The sequence below is a fragment of the Bos taurus genome, chromosome 5, assembly GCF_002263795.3.
Source record: "Bos taurus isolate L1 Dominette 01449 registration number 42190680 breed Hereford chromosome 5, ARS-UCD2.0, whole genome shotgun sequence".
Lineage (NCBI taxonomy): Eukaryota > Metazoa > Chordata > Mammalia > Artiodactyla > Bovidae > Bos > Bos taurus.
In genome coordinates, this window is record NC_037332.1 from 64282786 (window position 1) to 64301549 (window position 18764).

The window sequence follows — 18764 nt, forward strand, 5'->3', positions numbered from 1 at the left end:
TTATTCATAGTCCAAGCCTAGATATCCAGCTAACAGAATTAACTATGTAGTACTGTACTGTAATAGGTTTATAATACTTTTCACACAATACATAAAACATTTTTTTTAATTAAACATTTTCATCTTACAGTACAGAAGTACCAGCTACGTCACCACTGCTTTTACACTTGCTTCTGGACATCCTGGTCTGGAAATAAAGGTCACACTACTGCGCTCTCTGCAGTACTATAAAGTACACAGAAGCACGACCACTTTAGAGGATGCATGCATGTGACAGTGTACACCAAACATATGAAGACCTGTTTTGCATCCTTGAAAGTTCACAACTTGAAGGTTGTTACTATAGCTGCTAAGCTGCTAAGTCGCTTCAGTTGTGTCCAACTCTGTGCGACCCCATAGACGGCAGCCCACCAGGCTCCACCGTCCCCGGGATTCTCCAGACAAGAACACTGGAGTGGGTTGCCATTTCCTTCTCCAATGCATGAAAGTGAAAAGTGAAGTCGCTCAGTCGTGTCCAACTCTTAGCAACCTCATGGACTGCAGCCCACCAGGCTCCTCCGTCCATGGGATTTTCCAGGCAAGAGTACTGGAGTGTAGGGGACATACTATATATTCTGTGACAACTCTTAATATAAGAGGGACAGCCAGCCTGGACTGGGGGAGTGAGGAAGGCTTCTTCAGAGGAGATGGGGCCTGAGCTCAACCTTGCGGGCAGTCTTTTAAAAACTGTTTTTGAGGCTATCAAATGATTACTTATGAATTGCACTTTCCCAAATTAAACTGGACATATGAGGGAGAGGATTATAGTAGGTAAGGCCCTTTTGAATTCTGAAATTATATGAGAATTACTTGAATTAAGGAAGGTCTGGTCCTATGACTTGATTGAGAGGAAAAGTGGAATTAATGCTGGCTGAATAAGCCAGAGATGACACCAACTCAAAGAGTAAAATAAGAGATATATTGTTATTTTCTAAATTAATAGTTGTTTCATTGAACATTTCAGAAATTTGAGAATCCACACTTGTAACTTTAATAAAGATATACTGAATAGATAAATCTACTTTAAAACAGTGACTCTGGAATTCCCTGGCAGTCCAGTGGTTAGAACTTGGTGCTTTCACTGTCAGGGGTCCGGGTTCAATCCCTGGTGAGGGAACAAAGATTCCATGAGGCTCACGGCCAAAAAATAAACTGGATGGTTTCTGTGGTAAAAACTGTCTGGCATAATTGAATTTAGTCTATAAACCACCAGAAGATGTCACTGTCTTCCAAATAATGGTCCATGACGTTGGCTATTCTTCAGGTACAGATTTGAACCCTCACTGGGACAAACTGAATCTATGAGGAGGATAGGACCTCACAGAACATACTTGTTGAAGGTGTGTAGGCTTGTTCCATCATGATTCTTAATGCCCTAGATACATGAGTCCTGTTCTTTACTTCATGTTTTGAAGTTAACTGGACACTCTGGATTTCATTTGTGCTTTCAAGAAAACTTAAGGTGGTGAAAAATCCTCCAAAATATCCTCTCTGATCTTGACTTCCTCTCACATTTTCAGGTTTCATTTTTATTATTGTGCAAATGCATTCATCAAATTTTCCGTGTTCTATCTGGGACACCATCTAAGATATCCTTGAATCTTTTCTAAGTCAATTTTCATGGTGTGTAAAGCAAAACTGGAACATATTTCCCATACTGTAATAATACTGGATGAAATGAACCAGTATTTCCTGTTATTTAGATGCAGAGATTTCAGACTGAGCCAATATATACCAATATATAATAGGAAGTAACACATTAAAGAAAAATAAATGATCTTTATAGCAAGAAAGTGAAAGCTGCTCAGTCATGTCCAACTGTTTGTGACACCATGGGCTATACAGTTCATGGAATTCTCCACGCAAGAATACTGGAGTGGGTTGCCATTCCCTTCTCCAGGGGATCTTCCCAATCTAGGGATCAAACCTGGGTCTCCCGCATTGCAGGTGGATTCTTTACCAGATGAGCCACAAGGGAAGCCCAAAGACACAGGTTATATCCCTGGATCAGGAAGATCCCCTGGAGGAGAACAGGGTCTATAGCAAGAGAACAGACTCAAAAATTGATCGCTGAGTTTCTTGTGCCGGGGGCTATGGGAATGGGATTGTCCAGGATACAAGGGTTAATAATTTGTTAAAGGCAGTTAACGACAGCCAGCAGATGAGTAGATGGGTATGAGTTCATCTTCAATTCTGCCCCAAACTACAAAAGAACTGAATACATCACTTGCCTTCTCCATGCCTGTTGGTTTCAACAGTAAAGCAGAATGGTCTGCCCAACCTATTTCTCTAGGTAGATATAAATTCAAAGGAACAGTGAATAATGAAGATAAAGTATTTATAAACAAAAGAAATTTATATAAATTCTTTTATGAAAAATGCAAAATACTCATAATTTCATGCTGTGTAAAGACATCCTGTATTTATGTATTTTTATTATTTGACTTTAAAGATTTCATTAAAATAGGAAAAATTTGGGAAATTCTTTCCATTAATTGGGAAAATTTTAAATTTTCATTAATTGGGGGAAAGTATTTAAGCAGTTACATTGATGAACTGAAAATAGAACTTGATAGGTTTCTATTCCATGTATGCAGGCTTATGTTTGCAAAGAATTTTAGAGACATTTATTTAATAATGGCATAAAGTTTTGTTCCTACTAGGAATATAGAGACAAATAAATTGAATTCCAGTACCCAGCTCACAGTGGACTGAAATGTAATGAGACTAACAATGCTTTACTGTGGACTGGAAACAGTGCTGTATAATGAGTGCATTTGTAATCAACTGGTTTCAATCCTGGCTCCACCAAAAATCTTTGTAACCAAAAACTATGTGACTATGTAACTTCTTGAGTTTGTGCCTCAGTTTCCTGATAGGTTTCAGTTTCAGCTCAGTCTCAGCTCAGTCATGTCCAACTCTTTGCGACCCCATGAACCGCACGCAGCATGCCAGGCCTCCCTGTCCATCACCAACTCCCGGAGTCCACCCAAACCCATGTCCATTGAGTTGGTGATTCCATCCAACAATCTCATCCTCTGTCATCCCCTTCTCCTCCTGCCCTCAGTCTTTCTCAGCATCAGGGTCTTTTCCAATGAGTTAGCTCTTCGCATCAGGTGGCCAAAGTATTGGAGTTTCAGCTTCAACATCAGTCCTTCCAATGAACACCCAGGACTGATCTCTTTTAGGATGGACTGGTTGGATCTCCTTGCACTCCAAGGGGCTCTCAAGAGTCTTCTCCATCATCACAGTTCAAAACCATAAATTTTTCTGCACTCAGCTTTCTTTATAGTCCAACTCTCACATCCATACACGACCACTGGAAAAACCACAGCCTGTAGACGGACTTTTGTTCTCTGCTTTTGAATATGCTATCTAGGTTGCTCATAACTTTCCTTCCAAGGAGTAAGCATCTTTTAATTTCATGGCTGCAATCACCATCTGCAGTGATTTTGGAGCCCCCCAAAATAAAGTCTGACACTGTTTCCACTGTTTCCCCATCTATTTGCCATGAAGTGATGGGACCAGATGCCATGATCTTCGTTTTCTGAATGTTGAGCTTTAAGCCAACTTTTTCACTCTCTTCTTTCACTTTCATCAAGAGGCTCTTTAGTTCTTATTCACTTTCTGCCATAAGGGTGGTGTCATCTGCATGTCTAAGTTTATTGATATTTCTCCCGGCAATCTTGATTCCAGCTTGTGCTTCCTCCAGCCCAGCATTTCTCATGATGTACTCTGCATATAAGTTAAATAAGTAGGGTGACAATATATAGACTTGACATACTCCTTTTCCTATTTGGAACCAGTCTGTTGTTACATGGAGATAATAACTGTTTGGTCATTCTACTTTGTCATTTCTAGTTTTTCATTCTCCTTTTTGAGAATGAAATGAGATCAGGAAATTCAAGTCAGCAATGACTTGAAATGAGGAAGCATTGACTGCAGAATGAGATCATTGTTCCCAATGGGCATGGGTTTGAGCAAACTCCAGGAAATAGTGAAAGGCAGGGAAGCCTGGTGTGCTGCAGTCCATGACGTCACTGAGTCAGACAGGACTGAGTGACTCAACAAAAGTCTCCCCCTTAGAAAAGGATTATCAGACTTGGGTGGCTGGTGGCACTCTTAATCCAGGGGCTGGTACATCAGTGTTTTACGTTAATTTCTCTTTATGTTACTGTTGGTTTGCCCTATTTTTTGATGGAACATTTTAGGGAAAGCAAACATTAATATATAACCTCAAAATTTTTTCTAAAATTATTGCTCTTGCTATCACAAGCTTACCTATACAGTCTCCCCTTTATATCTGTGTGGGGGAGGGGTTCCAGCCCCCTACCCTTATCCCCTGCAGAATGCCAAAATCTTGGCAAGTCCAAATCTCTCAAGTCCCTTATCAGTCCTCTGTGTCCACAGATGCAGAATCCATAGATATGGAGGGCAGGCAGTAGTTCTGTGCTCAATGACTTTTTAAAGACACAAGGATTCTCAACACATCTTTACTGAGTTGTTATGTTACAGTCTTTAGTACCCACAGTGGATTTATAGGATCACAATGTACCGTGTATTGTACTGACACAAGCTCAGGAGATGGATTTAAGCACCTGCTCCCCAGTCTCCACATTCTACTTGCCAGGCTACCTTGGGCAAAATTGCATCGGTTTCTCTATCTGCTTGTTATATAGGTGGTTGGGAGAATCAAATAAGATACTAGAAAGTGCTTTGTAAAACAGACTGTTAATAAAAGAATGTAAAAAATAGAGTGCAGTGAAAAAAATCAAGTTTTATATACATTCAGATTAGTACTAATGGTAGTTATCAACAATATACAAACTTTTAAAAGATGGGAGAAGTGTTGTTTAACAGAAAGTTTTATGTTGGTATCAGTATGTTATAGGGAGCAGAGGAGAGCAGTGTGGAACTGGGGTGTAGCATGAGGCCTGAAAAAGCTGCCATAGAATTCAGGAGAGAAGGAATCTCAGGAAGATTAATTTTCTTCATTACCTCTGTTTCTTTATAAAATTTCTTATCCTAAAAGGTGAATAATTTGGCCATTAGCTCTGAGCCAGGTTAAAATTTTCCACCTAACACTTTGATCTGATTTGATGAAATTATTTTCTTGAATAAATATTATTTTCAAGTTGTTTGGGATTTGTTCACTTTTTAGGGGGAAGAGGTCTAGGTAGATTGGAATGAAATGACTTCACTAACAACCAACTTAAGAGGCCCACTTTTTTTGCTGCTGGGAGATTGGCTGCTGCTGCTACTGCTAAGTTGCTTCAGTCATATCCGACTCTATTCGACCCCATAGACGGCAGCCCACCAGGCTCCCCCGTCCCTGGGATTCTCCAGGCAAGAACACTGGAGTGGGTTGCCATTTCTTCTCCAATGCATGAAAGTGAAAAGTCAAAGTGAAGTCGCTCAGTCATGTCCGACTCTTCGCAACCCCATGGACTGCAGCCTACCAGGCTCCTCCGTCCATGGGATTTTCCAGGCAAGAGTACTGGAGTGGGGTGCCATTGCCTTCTCCATGGGAGATTGGAGTCCTACCTAAAATAAAACTAAACAGTCAAGCTTGCCCTCATGGTGTTAGATGCAGGCAGTATTAGCATTTCAGGATTTGGGTTTTATTTATTTATTTTAATATAAATTTATTTATTTTAATTGGAGGCTAAGTACTTTACAACATTGTATTGGTTTTGCCATACATTGACGTGAATCCACCACGGGTGTACATGTGTTCCCCATCCTGAACCCCTCTCCCACCTCCCTCCCCATCCCATCCCTCTGGGTCATCGCAGTGCCCCAGCCCTGAGCATCCTGTATCATGTATCGAACCTGGACTGGCGATTTGTTTCACATATGATAATATACATGTTTCACTGCCATTCTTCCAAATCATCCCACCCTCGCACTCTCCCACTGAGTCCAAAAGACTGTTCTATACAACTATGTCTCTTTTGCTGTCTCGCATACAGGGTTATCGTTACCATCTTTCTAAATTTGATTTGGGATTTGAGTTTTAAATAATTGATATAGGCAGGATTCTTTTTTTTCCTTTTTTTAAAAAAAAAAAAAGTTTGGCCACACCCCATGGCATGTGGGACCATAGCTTCCCAAACAGATATTGAACCCCCATCACATGCACTGGAAGGAGGCGTTTTAACCATTGGACCACCAGGGAAGTCCCTAATGTAGTCAAGGTTCTTTATCCATGAAGAGCAGAAACTGTCTTACCTAAAGTAAACTAAAAAGAGGACAATTGGTTACAAGGGTGTGGATATTTCAGAAACCAAAGAGTAGAAGGGATAGCTGGGTCTGGACAGACAGGAACTGGAAGGCCATTAGAAACAGATACCCTTGCCCTACTAAAGGTTCATTGTGTTTCATTCTTCTCACTGAGCCAGACCTGTGTTCTCTGCAGCTCCAGTCCATGATGTGAATATACTCCCTCTCCTACCCGCCCCCGCCTCCCCCTCCGCCGCCCCGGCCAGGGTTCTGCAAGATAACTAGCAGTCTTACAATTCTAAAGTTAAACTACAGGAGAATTTGGCATCTGATTGGCTCAGCACGGTGCAGGTGCCCATCCTTGATTCATCCAACAGTGGTCAGAGGAGACAGGAAATACCATAGCGTATAAAGGACTTTTGGGGGCCTGTTGCCATAAAAGAGCAGGGAGATAGTAGTGGGAAGGAAGTTTCCTGAGAATGAGGAATTGCTATGATCTTGGCAAGAACCTCTAAAGATGTCCTGCTGCTGCTGCTGCTAAGTTGCTTCAGTCGTGTCAGACTCTGTGCGACCCCATAGACGGCAGCCCACCAGGCTCCTCTGTCCCTGGGATTCTCCAGGCAAGAACACTGGAGTGGGTTGCCATTTCCTTCTCCAATGCATGAAAGTGAAAAGATGTCCTAGTCAATCTTATTTTCTCAAATGGAAGAGGCTGTTTCTGGACAGAATGACAGGAAGTCATCAAGTGCTTGTCAACAGCTGGATTTTTTTCCTAATGCATATTCAGTCTACATATTCCCAGCATAGACCAAAGCTCTAATTTCATGGCCCTTGGGTTTCTGCTCTACACATCATTTCCTTTATCTTTGTTTAATTTGATATTTTGAGATGGGGAGCACATGTTTTAATGTTCTTCTGTAAATTATATAAAGCTCACAATCACTGTTCCAACCTTGTTTTCAACCACATGGTGCACTCACCTGACCCTGAAACTATGCAGCTTTCCCCCAGGCACCATCTCTTTCATGCAAGTCTTCTCTCCCACTTTGCTTTCTTTCATTTGCCTCACTCTTTCATCCCTGAAAGCATATACTATCATTCCCTCTTCAAGGAAACCATCTTCCATTCCTTAGCAAGCTAATTTAGGTGTCCTTACCTCTGCTTTCATTGCCAGATGCATCATTCATTACACCATATGGACTTATTCACTTTCTGGATTGTTTCTTCAAGGGAAATATCACAGTTCAACCTACATCACCAGTGTCTCAAAAGGCCTATCACATACTAGGCCCTCAAGGGAGGGAACAAATGAATACAATGAGCCTCGGTTCTGCAAAGTCTGGCTTTATATTTTCTTATCTCTATTATCAACGGATCTAATGTAGACGTTATTATCAACACTAGTGCACTAGTATAGAGTACTAGTGTAGTACTAGTGTAGAGTACAGGCTCTAATGCCAGACTTCCTGTGTCCACAGCTGATCTCTGCCTAGTTTCCTAATTGTGTGAACTTCAGTTCAGTCGCTCAGTCGTGTCCAACTCTTTGTGACCCCATGAATTGCAGCACGCCAGGACACCCTGTCCATCACCATCTCCCGGAGTTCACCCAAACTCCTGTCCATCTAGTAGGTGATGCCATCCAGCCATCTCATCCTCTGTCTTCCCCTTCCTCCTGCCCCCAATCCCTCCCAGCATCAGGGTCTTTTCCAATGAGTCAACTCTTAGCATGAGGTGGCCAAAGTACTGGAGTTTCAGCTTCAGCATCAGTCCTTCCAATGAACACCCAGGACTGATCTCCTTTAGGATGGACTGGTTGGATCTCCTTGCAGTCCAAGGGACTCTCAAGAGTCTTCTCCATCACCACAGTTCAAAAGCATCAATTCTTCGGCACTCAGCTTTTTTCACAGTCCAACTCTCACATCCATACATGACTACTGGAAAAACCATAGCTCTGCTTTTGAATATGCTATCTAGGTTGGTCATAACTTGCCTTCCAAGGAGTAAGTGTCTTTTAATTTCATGGCTGCATTCACCATCTGCAGTGATTTTGGAGCCCCCCAAAATAAAGTCTGACACTGTTTCCACTGTTTCCCCATCTATTTCCTATGAAGTGATGGGACCTGCTGCTGCTTCTGCTAAGTCACTTCAGTCATGTCCGACTCTGTGTGACCCCATAGACGGCAGCCCACCAGGCTCCCCCGTCCCTGGGATTCTCCAGGCAAGAACACTGGAGTGGGTTGCCATTTCCTTCTCCAATGCATGAAAGTGAAAAGTCAAGGTGAAGTCGCTCAGTCATGTCCGACTCTTCGCAACCCCCATGGACTGCAGCCTCCCAGGCTCCTCCATCCATGGGGTTTTCCCGGCAAGAGTACTGGAGTGGGGTGCCGTTGCCTTCTCTGAGTGATGGGACCAGATGCCATGATTTTAGTTGAGCTTTAAGCCAACTTTTTCACTCTCCTCTTTCACTTTCATCAAGAGGCTCTTTAGTTCCTCTTCACTTTCTGCCATAAGGGTGGTGTCATCTGCATATCTGAGGTTATTGGTATTTCTCCTGGCAATCTTGATTCCAGCTTGTGCTTCTTCCAGCCCAGCGTTTCTCATGATGTACTCTGCATATAAATTTAATAAGCAGGGTGACAATATACAGCCTTGACATACTCCTTTTCCTATTTGGAACCAATCTGTTGTTCCATGTCCAGTTCTAACTGTTGCTTCCTGACCTGCATACAGGTTTCTCAAGAGGCAGGTCAGGTGGTCTGCTATTCCCATCTCTTGAAGAATTTTCCACAGTTTATTGTGATATACACAGTAAACTTTGGCATAGTCAGTAAATCAGAAATAGATGTTTTTCTGTAACTCTCTTCCTTTTTATCTCTGGTTCCTCTGCCTTTTCTAAAACCAACTTGAACATCTGGAAGTTCATGGTTCACATATTGCTGAAGCCTGGCTTGGAGAATTTTGAGCATTACTTTACTAGCGTGTGAGGTGAGTGCAATTGTGTGGTAGTTTGAGCATTCTTTGGCATTGCTTTTCTTTGGGATTGGAATGAAAACTGACCTTTTCCAGTCCTCTGGCCACTGCTGAGTTTGTGTGAACTTAAGTTGACTTAAAATCTCTGTTCCCCAGTTTCCTCATTTGTAGATGGTATAATGAGAGTACTCACCTAAGAGAGTCATTCTGGGGATTAAATGAGTTAAATGTGTAGAGTCTGGCCCCTAGAGGGTGCTCCATAAATGTTAGTTATTATCACCAACCATCTAAATCACCACCAAAAATCCTTTGCAGGTTCAGATGCGTTCCATGTACAATACATTCTCCAGGAATGGTTAGTGCTCTTAATAGTCATTGACCCTTAAGAGAGATTCATATGGTCTTTGCCTATTGGTGCTTCCATTATGTGCTCTAAGAGATCAGTAACTGAGGGTATCTGGAGATTGACAAGAAGGTTAAAAGCTTCACCAGGGAATGACTTCTGTAGCAAGAGAGTGTGTTTATCATATTTTAGTTAGATTGTATTTGCTTTTGATGAATGAGTGAACTTTCTGGAGACAGGGTGAAGACATATTGGTGGAGTAATTAGATATGTGATTTCCTGGAGTCTTAGCATTCTCAGCCTTGATGGGTTGTGGGTGGCAAAGTTGGTGGCCTGAAAATATCTATCCTTTTAAGAGCACAAGGCTGGACAGGATTTTTTTACAGAAACTAATAAGTGGGTTCTAAAATTCGTATGGAATTATGAAAGACTTAGAATAGACAAAACAATTTTAAAGAACAAAGTTGGAAGGGTTTCATTTCCCGATTTCAAAACTTACTCTATAAAACTATAGTCAACAGAGTATAAATTGTTAGGAGGATAGACACAGAGATCAAAAGAAGAGAACTGAGTCCAGAAATAATTTTTTTTAATGTTTATGTTTCACTGATTTTTGACAGGGGTACTAAGGCAATTCATTAGACAAAGAATAGCCTACTAATAACTGGAGATGCACATGGGAAGAGTTGAATAGATGTTTACCTTATATCATGTGTAAAAATGAACTCAAAATGGATCGTAGACTTAAATGTAAGAGCTGAACAAGCAAACCTTTAGGGGAAAAAAATAGAAAGTCTTTAAGACCTCAAGTTAGGCAAAGATTTCTTTCTTAGGTGTATGAAAAAGGCACAGTCTATGAATGAATGAACAAAGAAGTTTGCACTTTTAAGTACAGCATGAAGAAAATGAAAAGACAAGCAGTAGACCGGGAGAAAACATTTGCAAATCATATTATCTGATGAAGAATTTGTATTGAGAATATATATTCATACACCTCACTAATAAGGAAAAAATTCATTTTAAAAATGGACAAAATATTTAAATAGAAAATTTACCCAAAATGTATACACAGGACTAATGAGCACACGACAAGACGATCAATGTCATTAGTCATCAGGGAAATGCAAATTAAAACCACAATGATATGCCACTTCATACCCACTTGAAAGTCTAAAAAAGACAATCAATATTGATGACGATGTCAGAAATGGGACCCCTCATACATGCTGCTGCTGCTAAGTCGCTTCAGTCGTGTCCGACTCTGTGCGACCCCATAGACGGCAGCCCACCAGGCCCCGCTGTCCCTGGGATTCTCCAGGCAAGAACACTGGAGTGGGTTGCCATTTCCTTCTCCAGTGCACGAAAGGGAAAAGTGAAAGTGAAGTCGCTCAGTCATGTCTGACTCTTAGCCACCCCATGGACTACAGCCTACCAGGCTCCTCTGTCCATGGAATTTTCCAGGCAAGAGTACTGGAGTGGGTTTCCATTGCCTTCTCTGCTCATACATGCTACCGGGAATGTAAAATAGTGCTGTCACTTTGGAAAGTAATTTGGCAGTTTCTTAAAAACACGCTTACCACGCAATCCACCAATTCCAATCCTAGGTATTTCCCAAGAGAAATGAAAAGATTTGTCCAAAGAAAGATTTGCACACAGATGTCCTTAACAATTTTGTTCATAATAGCCAGAGATGAGAAGCAACTAAATGTCCATCAACTGGTCAATGGATAGATACAATGTGATATGCTCATACAATAAACTATTTCACTGAAAGCAGCGAAGAAGGAACAAACTACTGATACAAGTTGTAACATGGACAAATCTGAAAATCATATTAAATGGAAGATGTCAGACACAAGAGACAATATACTGTATGGTATATAGTGTGTTGATTCCATTTATAGAAAATGTCTGTTAAAGGAAAATTTATAGAGACAGAAGGACTGATGGTTGCCTGGTGCAGTGTGAGGAATGGGAGACAAGGATTAATAGTATGAGGGTTCTCATTGGGATGATAGAAATGTTCTATCTGCTTTGTGCTTTATGGTGATGCTTGCACAACGTGATAAATTTACTAGAAATCATTGATTGTCCACTTGAAATGGGTAAGGTATATGATATGCAAAATATATCTCAGTAAATTCAGAGGAGGTAGTATGGGTTGGGGGGGATGGAGGAAAGATGGAAGAGGAGAAAGAAAGAGGGAGGAAAGAGAGAGCATGAGAACAGGACTGCATGAAGTCAGGCTGTTTGGATCTGAAACCTAGCAAGGCTAAATAAACCTCTCTTTGCCTCAGTTTCCTGTCAGTGAGGTTGGGGAAAATAATCATTAGCTTATCCACAAAGTAGTGTTGGAAAGAGTGTGATAATATGTAAACAATGCTTAACACAAAGTTTGGACCATAAAGACAGCAATATATATTAGCCATTATAATAATAATTATTATTATTGATGGTAGTATTTAACCTGCCTAGGATCCAGCTCATTTAGATCAACTTAATTCAAATCCTGGAGAAGGATTTGGACTGCGGCTGCAGAAGGCAGGGACTGATCTTGTGGAAATGACTCCGGGGGAGTCTGAGAGTCTAAAGCACAGGGTCGGTCAGTCCCCTGCAAGTTGGGAGACTGGACCTCTGGAACCTCACAGATGCAGGCTGTTTCTTCATGGCAGCAGCATTCGCGGAGGGGTCATCCTGCTGCCATCAGTGTGGGAGCAACATGTGCTGTTTCTACTCCAGTCCAACAAGGATTTTTCACTGCTGCATGCCAGATCCTGTTGGCTTGGAGGACAGTGGATTCCGGGGCACAGAGGAGGGACACCTAACCTTGTCTGTGAGGGCTTCTAGAGGAAGTGATGTCTCTGTGAGACGAGAATACGTTGGCATTTCCCAGATGAAGGGTGAGGAGAGTTACCCAGGCAGAAGGCACAGCTTGAGTAAACCCCAGAAGTGATAGGGAGATTGCAGAATTCAGTGAAGAGCTGATAGAAAGAGCAGAGTGACAAGAAGCAGGGCTAGAGTCACACAGAGTGTCTTCTGTGCCATGATAAAGAATTTAGGTTTATTCTGAAGACAATGAAGACCAGGGAAGAGCACTAAGCAGGTTCTAGGACTGGCTCAGTTACCTTCAGTTTGATGGTCCCAATGGCACTTAACACGCTACACCGTAAGTGAGCCTGCTCTGTTGATCAGACAAATGCCCTCCTAGAGGCATATGGCTTGGGTTTTGCGTTTAGCCTCCTCAAATGCAAACGTTCCTCCAAGGACCACATCCGTACTGGTGTCTGATGCAAAAACTGCTTCAACTCACCCAAGAGAGGCATAAAAGGCCCTAATGCAGTGACTGAGAGCCTGTCTTGGGGGCCAGACCTCAGAAAAGCAGAGGACTTGTGGGTGTTTAACACACTTCGCCCTGGGTGCTTGCTCTGGCTGAGAGCCGTTAATAAGCCCAGCGGCCAAGGGACAGGTATTGTGCCGGTTACTATAGCATCACCTTGGAAAGGATCCCTCAGTGAAAGCCACAGCTGAGCTGAGTGAGGCAGGAAGGGAATGTGGTCAGAAGCAGCAGGAGGGGCTGGAGGTAGGCTGCAGAGGCTTTCGCTGGTCGCAGGACACTTCATGGGCTGGAGCCCCCTTTAGCTTCTCCAGCTGCGGCCCAGGGAGGGAGCCGGGCTGCACTCAGCCTGAGAGTGGCTGCCTGAGACAGCACCACAGGCTGCTGCTGAGCTGGGAGCTGAGAGGGGCTGAATTCCCAGTCACAGATCATCTGGCCTCTCCTGTTTGGGGGCGTGGGTGTTGTGTCTCATCTGGAAAGATCTGGGCTGGGTTTCATGCCTTTTTGATTTTAAATAGTCACCTCCCTGAGAACTGACTTCCAGGTGTTCATCGAGGAAAGCAGAGTGATCCCCATGCTGGAAATGAAGGATGAGAGTTCCTGAGACTGACTGTTGAAGGCTTGGAGGTACCCCGGTATCACAATGCCTTTTAAAGCATTCAATACCTTCAAAGAAAAAATTTTGAAACCTGGAAAGGAGGGAGTGAAGAACGCTGTGGGAGATTCGTTGGGGATTTTACAAAGGTAAAGTCTGAATGCAAACTTTAGATTTATTTCAGAGTAGCTTCACATTGCTGATGGTGTTTGAAAGAATTTTTCTCATGTTTTTAAAGCTACATTTTAAAAAGGAGTGGGAGGGTCAGAATAAAGGGCTTCTGAAGCCACTTCCAGCTCCAACAGACTACACCTGGAGGAAAAGAAGATGCATCAAAAGGATAAGGTTAAATTAGGAAAACACCAAGACAAGCACTCCGTTTATGCAGCAAGATTAGCACTTATTGGACACAGTAATATTGCAAGTTATGTGTTTGTCATTGAATTAGAAAATATTTGGGGATATAACACTTTATGTTAATTCAATAGTAACAACAAAACCAGGAACCACTTTGCATGGTTATGCTTTGAGTTGAAATAATTTTTAAGAATTTTTCACTGCAGATGAAAATTAGGTATTTTCAAATTGTATAAGCTTGTAATATAAACTGTATGAAGTGGTTCTTGATTGTATAGTTTTCAAAAAGAAGGATTATTGCACAATAATATGAAGAAAGTAACTTTAAAAATTAGTATTTAAAACAGAAAATCTTACACGATTAAATGGGAAAGTGTTAAGTGGTGTCACTGAATTGAATGTTTTTGTCCAAACAAAAAAATAGATCTTTTTTTTTAAAGTAAAATATATTATTATTGAAAGGAGAATTTGCTATAAATGAATGAATTGATGTGATATTTAATTTGTGGTTTTTAAAATAGACATAGTAAATGCCCTCTTAGGTTTTATAAATGAATTAATAAGCAGTTCTTATGTGCAAGGTAAAATGATTCTTTTAATTTCTTTGATGTAAATAAATGTGAAAATAACTTTGATAAAATTTTTATCATTATTTCTAATTATGATGAATGAAAATTTCCCTTGGCATCTGCTTTTAACTTTTCTATCTATGTTTTCTCATAAATTTAAAAACTAGCCCACAGATTCATTCCACTTCTTGTGTTTTATAATACATAGACTCCTGCCAGTGTTAATTTTTCCACTGTATCCCTTTGGTGAGCTTAGCAAGAGAACTGAGTTTTGTACCTTATTACTTTGGTAAGTAAAAACAAAAAGTTTCAGTCAGAACTACACTGAATTTTCATGTATAAATGAAAACCTACCTCAGTGACAGCAGGATAAACTAGCTAAACACAGGAAATGATTATAATAACCTTTTCTTTTAAGAGTGTTTTATTCTTCTGTGGAGCACTCCCGGGTAACATCTTTTTATGGTGGTGTTTCATTTAATTAAAAATGCAAAAGGAAGCACAGTGGCTTAATTGACATATTCAAGTTATGACAACTATTTAGCTTTATATAAATACTTAGGAGTGTTCTTTTTCAACTTTAGCTGCTTTTTAAGATTTAATCACTTTTCTCAGTCCTAAGTGCTGGTTTTACTATGTTTGATTGAATGATCCACTTGAATATCCTTTTGTTTACCAGATTGGTTTGCTTTAGGGATATAACAAAATCAGTAATTTCCAAGTTGTGCGACTTCAACCCCAAATTAAGCTATGTGTCTATTACTCTGAAGAGTTTTCTCAGAATTGGCTCACTGAACAATTAAAAAAAAAAAAACCCTGCTATCATAGTTCTAGATAGAGAGCACACTTAATACATGCTAGATGTTATCATTGTTCTCGTAATTATAGAATGATTGGTTTTAGAATAAAGCTAAATTCATACCTCGTCTTTCAGTGATCCCTGGAGAGAAATTATTGACAGAGGTAGGCATTAACTGACTGGCAATCTGAAGTGATCCTCAACTCTGGTGGTCTTTGAGCAGAGCTCCAGAATTAGGGCTCCTCCAGCAAAAACAGCTCTGCTGTTTTAACACTTGGTGTTAACCTCAAGTCTATAAGATAAATATATATATATATATATAAAATGCTTTGCCCAGAACCTGGTATGTAATGGATGTTTCCTCTCATCGTTGATTTTTACGTAAAACCAGTCAACAGGATCCAGTGTAATAAAAAAGTCACAAAGAAATGTTTTCTGTTTTGTAAGGGGCAGGAACATTGGGAAGTTAAGAATCCCGACTTTCTAACTTAGCAATCAGTATAAATCATAGATGTCTAATAATGTTTACTACTAAGATCATCATCTGAATGGAATTTTCTGTATACTTTTGAACTGTGGGGTCTTCCTCATGGTCAAGGGAGAGGTAAATGCATAGACAAGTGTCTGGAGTCCAACCATGGGGCTGATTACAGCCAGACACTGTCAGTCTTCCTGGAGAGCAGAGTCATTGATAAGAAGCAGCTGAGCAATTCATCAGCTAAAGGTACATTAATATTTTTGAAATGTAGGAAGATGATGCATTCACTTATCGTCCACTCTTGGAACAGATAGAAGGCATTGCATTTGGAAATTAATGTCCAGAAACTGATATACAGACTTTTTTCAGCTTAAATGATGAATGTTCTCTAATTGCTTATGTGTAGTGAATGATAGTAATAACACTATGTTCCAGGTACCATTAATTCTATTAACAACCCTATGAGGGAGGGCCAATTATAATCACAGTTTTACGGATGAGAAAACTGTGGCACAGAGAGGTTAAGTAAGTCGCCCAAGGCGACACAGTTTGTAAGTGGCAGAGCTGGGTTTCAGACCAGACATTTTGTGCCCATCTTTCTTACTCATTACACTGTGCTACCACTCAAATCAACTATCTGGTGGTAGAAATTCATTTAATCTTAACCACAGCTCTATAAGATAAGTATTATATTCATTCATGCCAGAAATTCATGGATACCACTGGGGCTGCACATTATAAAGAGTCTTATGATCTAAATAACTCTTAGATATCAATATAAATGGCAGTAACTGGCATTTATGCTCATCCTAGCAGAGTGGACTCAGTAAGTGGTTATGAGGATTAATGTAATAAAAATAGCTGGCACATGTATCAAGTTCTGTTCTAAATGATCTGTGCTGTTGTTGTGTAGTTGCTAAGTTGTGTCCAACTCTCTGTGACCCCACAGACTGCAGCATACTAGGCTCCCCTGTGCATGGGATACTCCAGGCAAGAATACTGGAATAGGTTGCCATGCCCTCCTCCAGGGGATCTTCCCAACCCATGAATTGAACCCATGTCTCTTACATCTCTTGCATTGGCAGGCAGGTTCTTTTACCACTAGTGCCACCTGGGAAGAAAGCTCAGAGAGGTTAACTAGGCCAAAGTCACACAACTAAGTAAATGGAAGAGTACAAATTCAAACTAAGGGACGCTGATGCATAGATTGGATGGAGATTGGAGAAGAGATACATCCAGGGTGTCACTCAAGTTTTTTTTTCTGAGCAACCAAAGGAACAAAATTGTCATTACTTGGAATGTGAAAAGCTTCAGGAATTAACTTTTTTTTTTTAGAGGAACTCAATTTGGATATGTTAGGTTTGAGATGCTGATCATGTGTCTACAAAGATGTCAAATAAATCTAGATATGAAAATTGAAATCTGTTAGCATATGCATGGTGTCTAAAGCCCAGAGATGAGTGAGGTCACCTAGAAAGTACAGACAGAAAACAAAAGAGATCTATAAACTGAGCTCTGGGCATCCCAGTGTTTACAGGTTGAGGAAGTAACAACTCAGCTTAAGAGACAAAACAGGAGTGTTGCAGGGATTAGAAGGACCACCAAGTGAGTGTAGTATCTGTGAAGGAATCAAAGTCGTCAAGGAAGAAAGAATAATCAGTAGTGTCAAGTGCTTCTCACAGGTCAACTAGATGAGGACTGGAAAGAGCCTTTGGGTTGAACCATGTGGACTCATGGTTGACTCACTGGAAAAGACCCTGATGCTGGGAAATATTGAAGGCGGGAGGAGAAGGGGATGACAGAGGATGAGATGGTTGGATAGCATCACCGACTCAATGGACATGAGTTTGCGCAAGCTCCAGGAATTGCTGATGGATAGGGAAGCCTGGAATGCTGCAGTCCATGGGGTTACAAAGAGTCAGACATGACTGAGCGACTGAACTGAACTGAACCACGTGGAGGGCATTGATAGCCCAAGAAGAACAATTTTGGTGGACAGGTTGGGAGATATACCTGTTTGGAGTGTGTACAAGAGAGAATGGGACAAAGGGAAGTGAGACACTGACTTCTGAGTTTTTCTATAAGAGGAAGGTGAGAAATAGGCAGGTAGCTGAAAGAGAAAGTGTTTTTATTTTAAATGTTGATGTGGGACAAATAAGGGCATATTTGTAGACAGTAGGAATGTTCTAGTAGAGAGGAGAAATAATTGATGAAATATGTGGATAAGGATTTCCTTGAGTACATGAGAGGCAATGAGATCTAGTGCCCAGGGAAAGAGGTTGGCCTTAGCTAGAGGCTTGGAAGACAACCGTAGAAGAAAACGTAGAACACATCAGCACACACGCAGGTAGGTTACAAAAGTGCATTGGGAGGTTGATGTTCTCTTCCGATTACTTCCATATTCTTGCATATTTATTAAGCTACCATTCAGACCTCACAAATTAAAATTGAAAGTTCCTTTCCTGTTTTATCACTGCACTTCACCTTGATTTCAAGAAAACCTACATCATCCAGCAATTACAACTGTGTATGTGTCTTTCTTCCTCTAAGAGCTGAAGGAGGTCAGAAACCGGGTCACTTTCTTTATTCTTCCATAACACTCAGTATAGTGCCTGACACACAGTAGGCACTCAGTAAATATTTGATGAGCTGAATTAAATCCAGTACATTTGCTCTCTCTCAGCACAGTTCAGTTGCTCAGTCGTGTCTGACTCTTTGCAACCCCATGGACCACAGCACGCCAGGCTTCCCTGTCCAGGCTCTCTCTATATGTGCTTTAACCTTATTTGCTTGAGTCATAAGAAGCTACTATGATGATCTCTGCTATGAATTGGTGGGCAAATTATTTGTGTTTCTATGTAGTCTGTTAGACATTGTATTAGTTATTAATGAATATGATACTCTTGAAAACATATAAGCTTTGCTTATTTTTACAAAGACTTGGACCTTAATCGGCCATCTTCAGAAGGGTTATGGTACGTGTGGTGATGCAAACAGCTCCTTTTATTATTGACAGATAGTGTTCAGTTTTCCCAATTACTTTTTTTTTTTTTTTTAA

At 40.8% G+C, this 18764-nt stretch overlaps 1 protein-coding gene across 1 annotated transcript in view; it reads left to right on the forward strand.

Annotated features, from left to right (window-relative positions):
• Positions 1-13551: 13551 nt before the first annotated feature.
• The window catches only part of SLC17A8 (solute carrier family 17 member 8), a 39353-nt gene continuing 34140 nt past the window's right edge, over positions 13552-18764 (forward strand). Inside the window, exon 1 of the mRNA NM_001192678.1 lies at positions 13552-13652. Within this exon, the coding sequence (NP_001179607.1) occupies positions 13552-13652 (101 nt within the window). The remainder of the gene's footprint in view (positions 13653-18764) is intronic.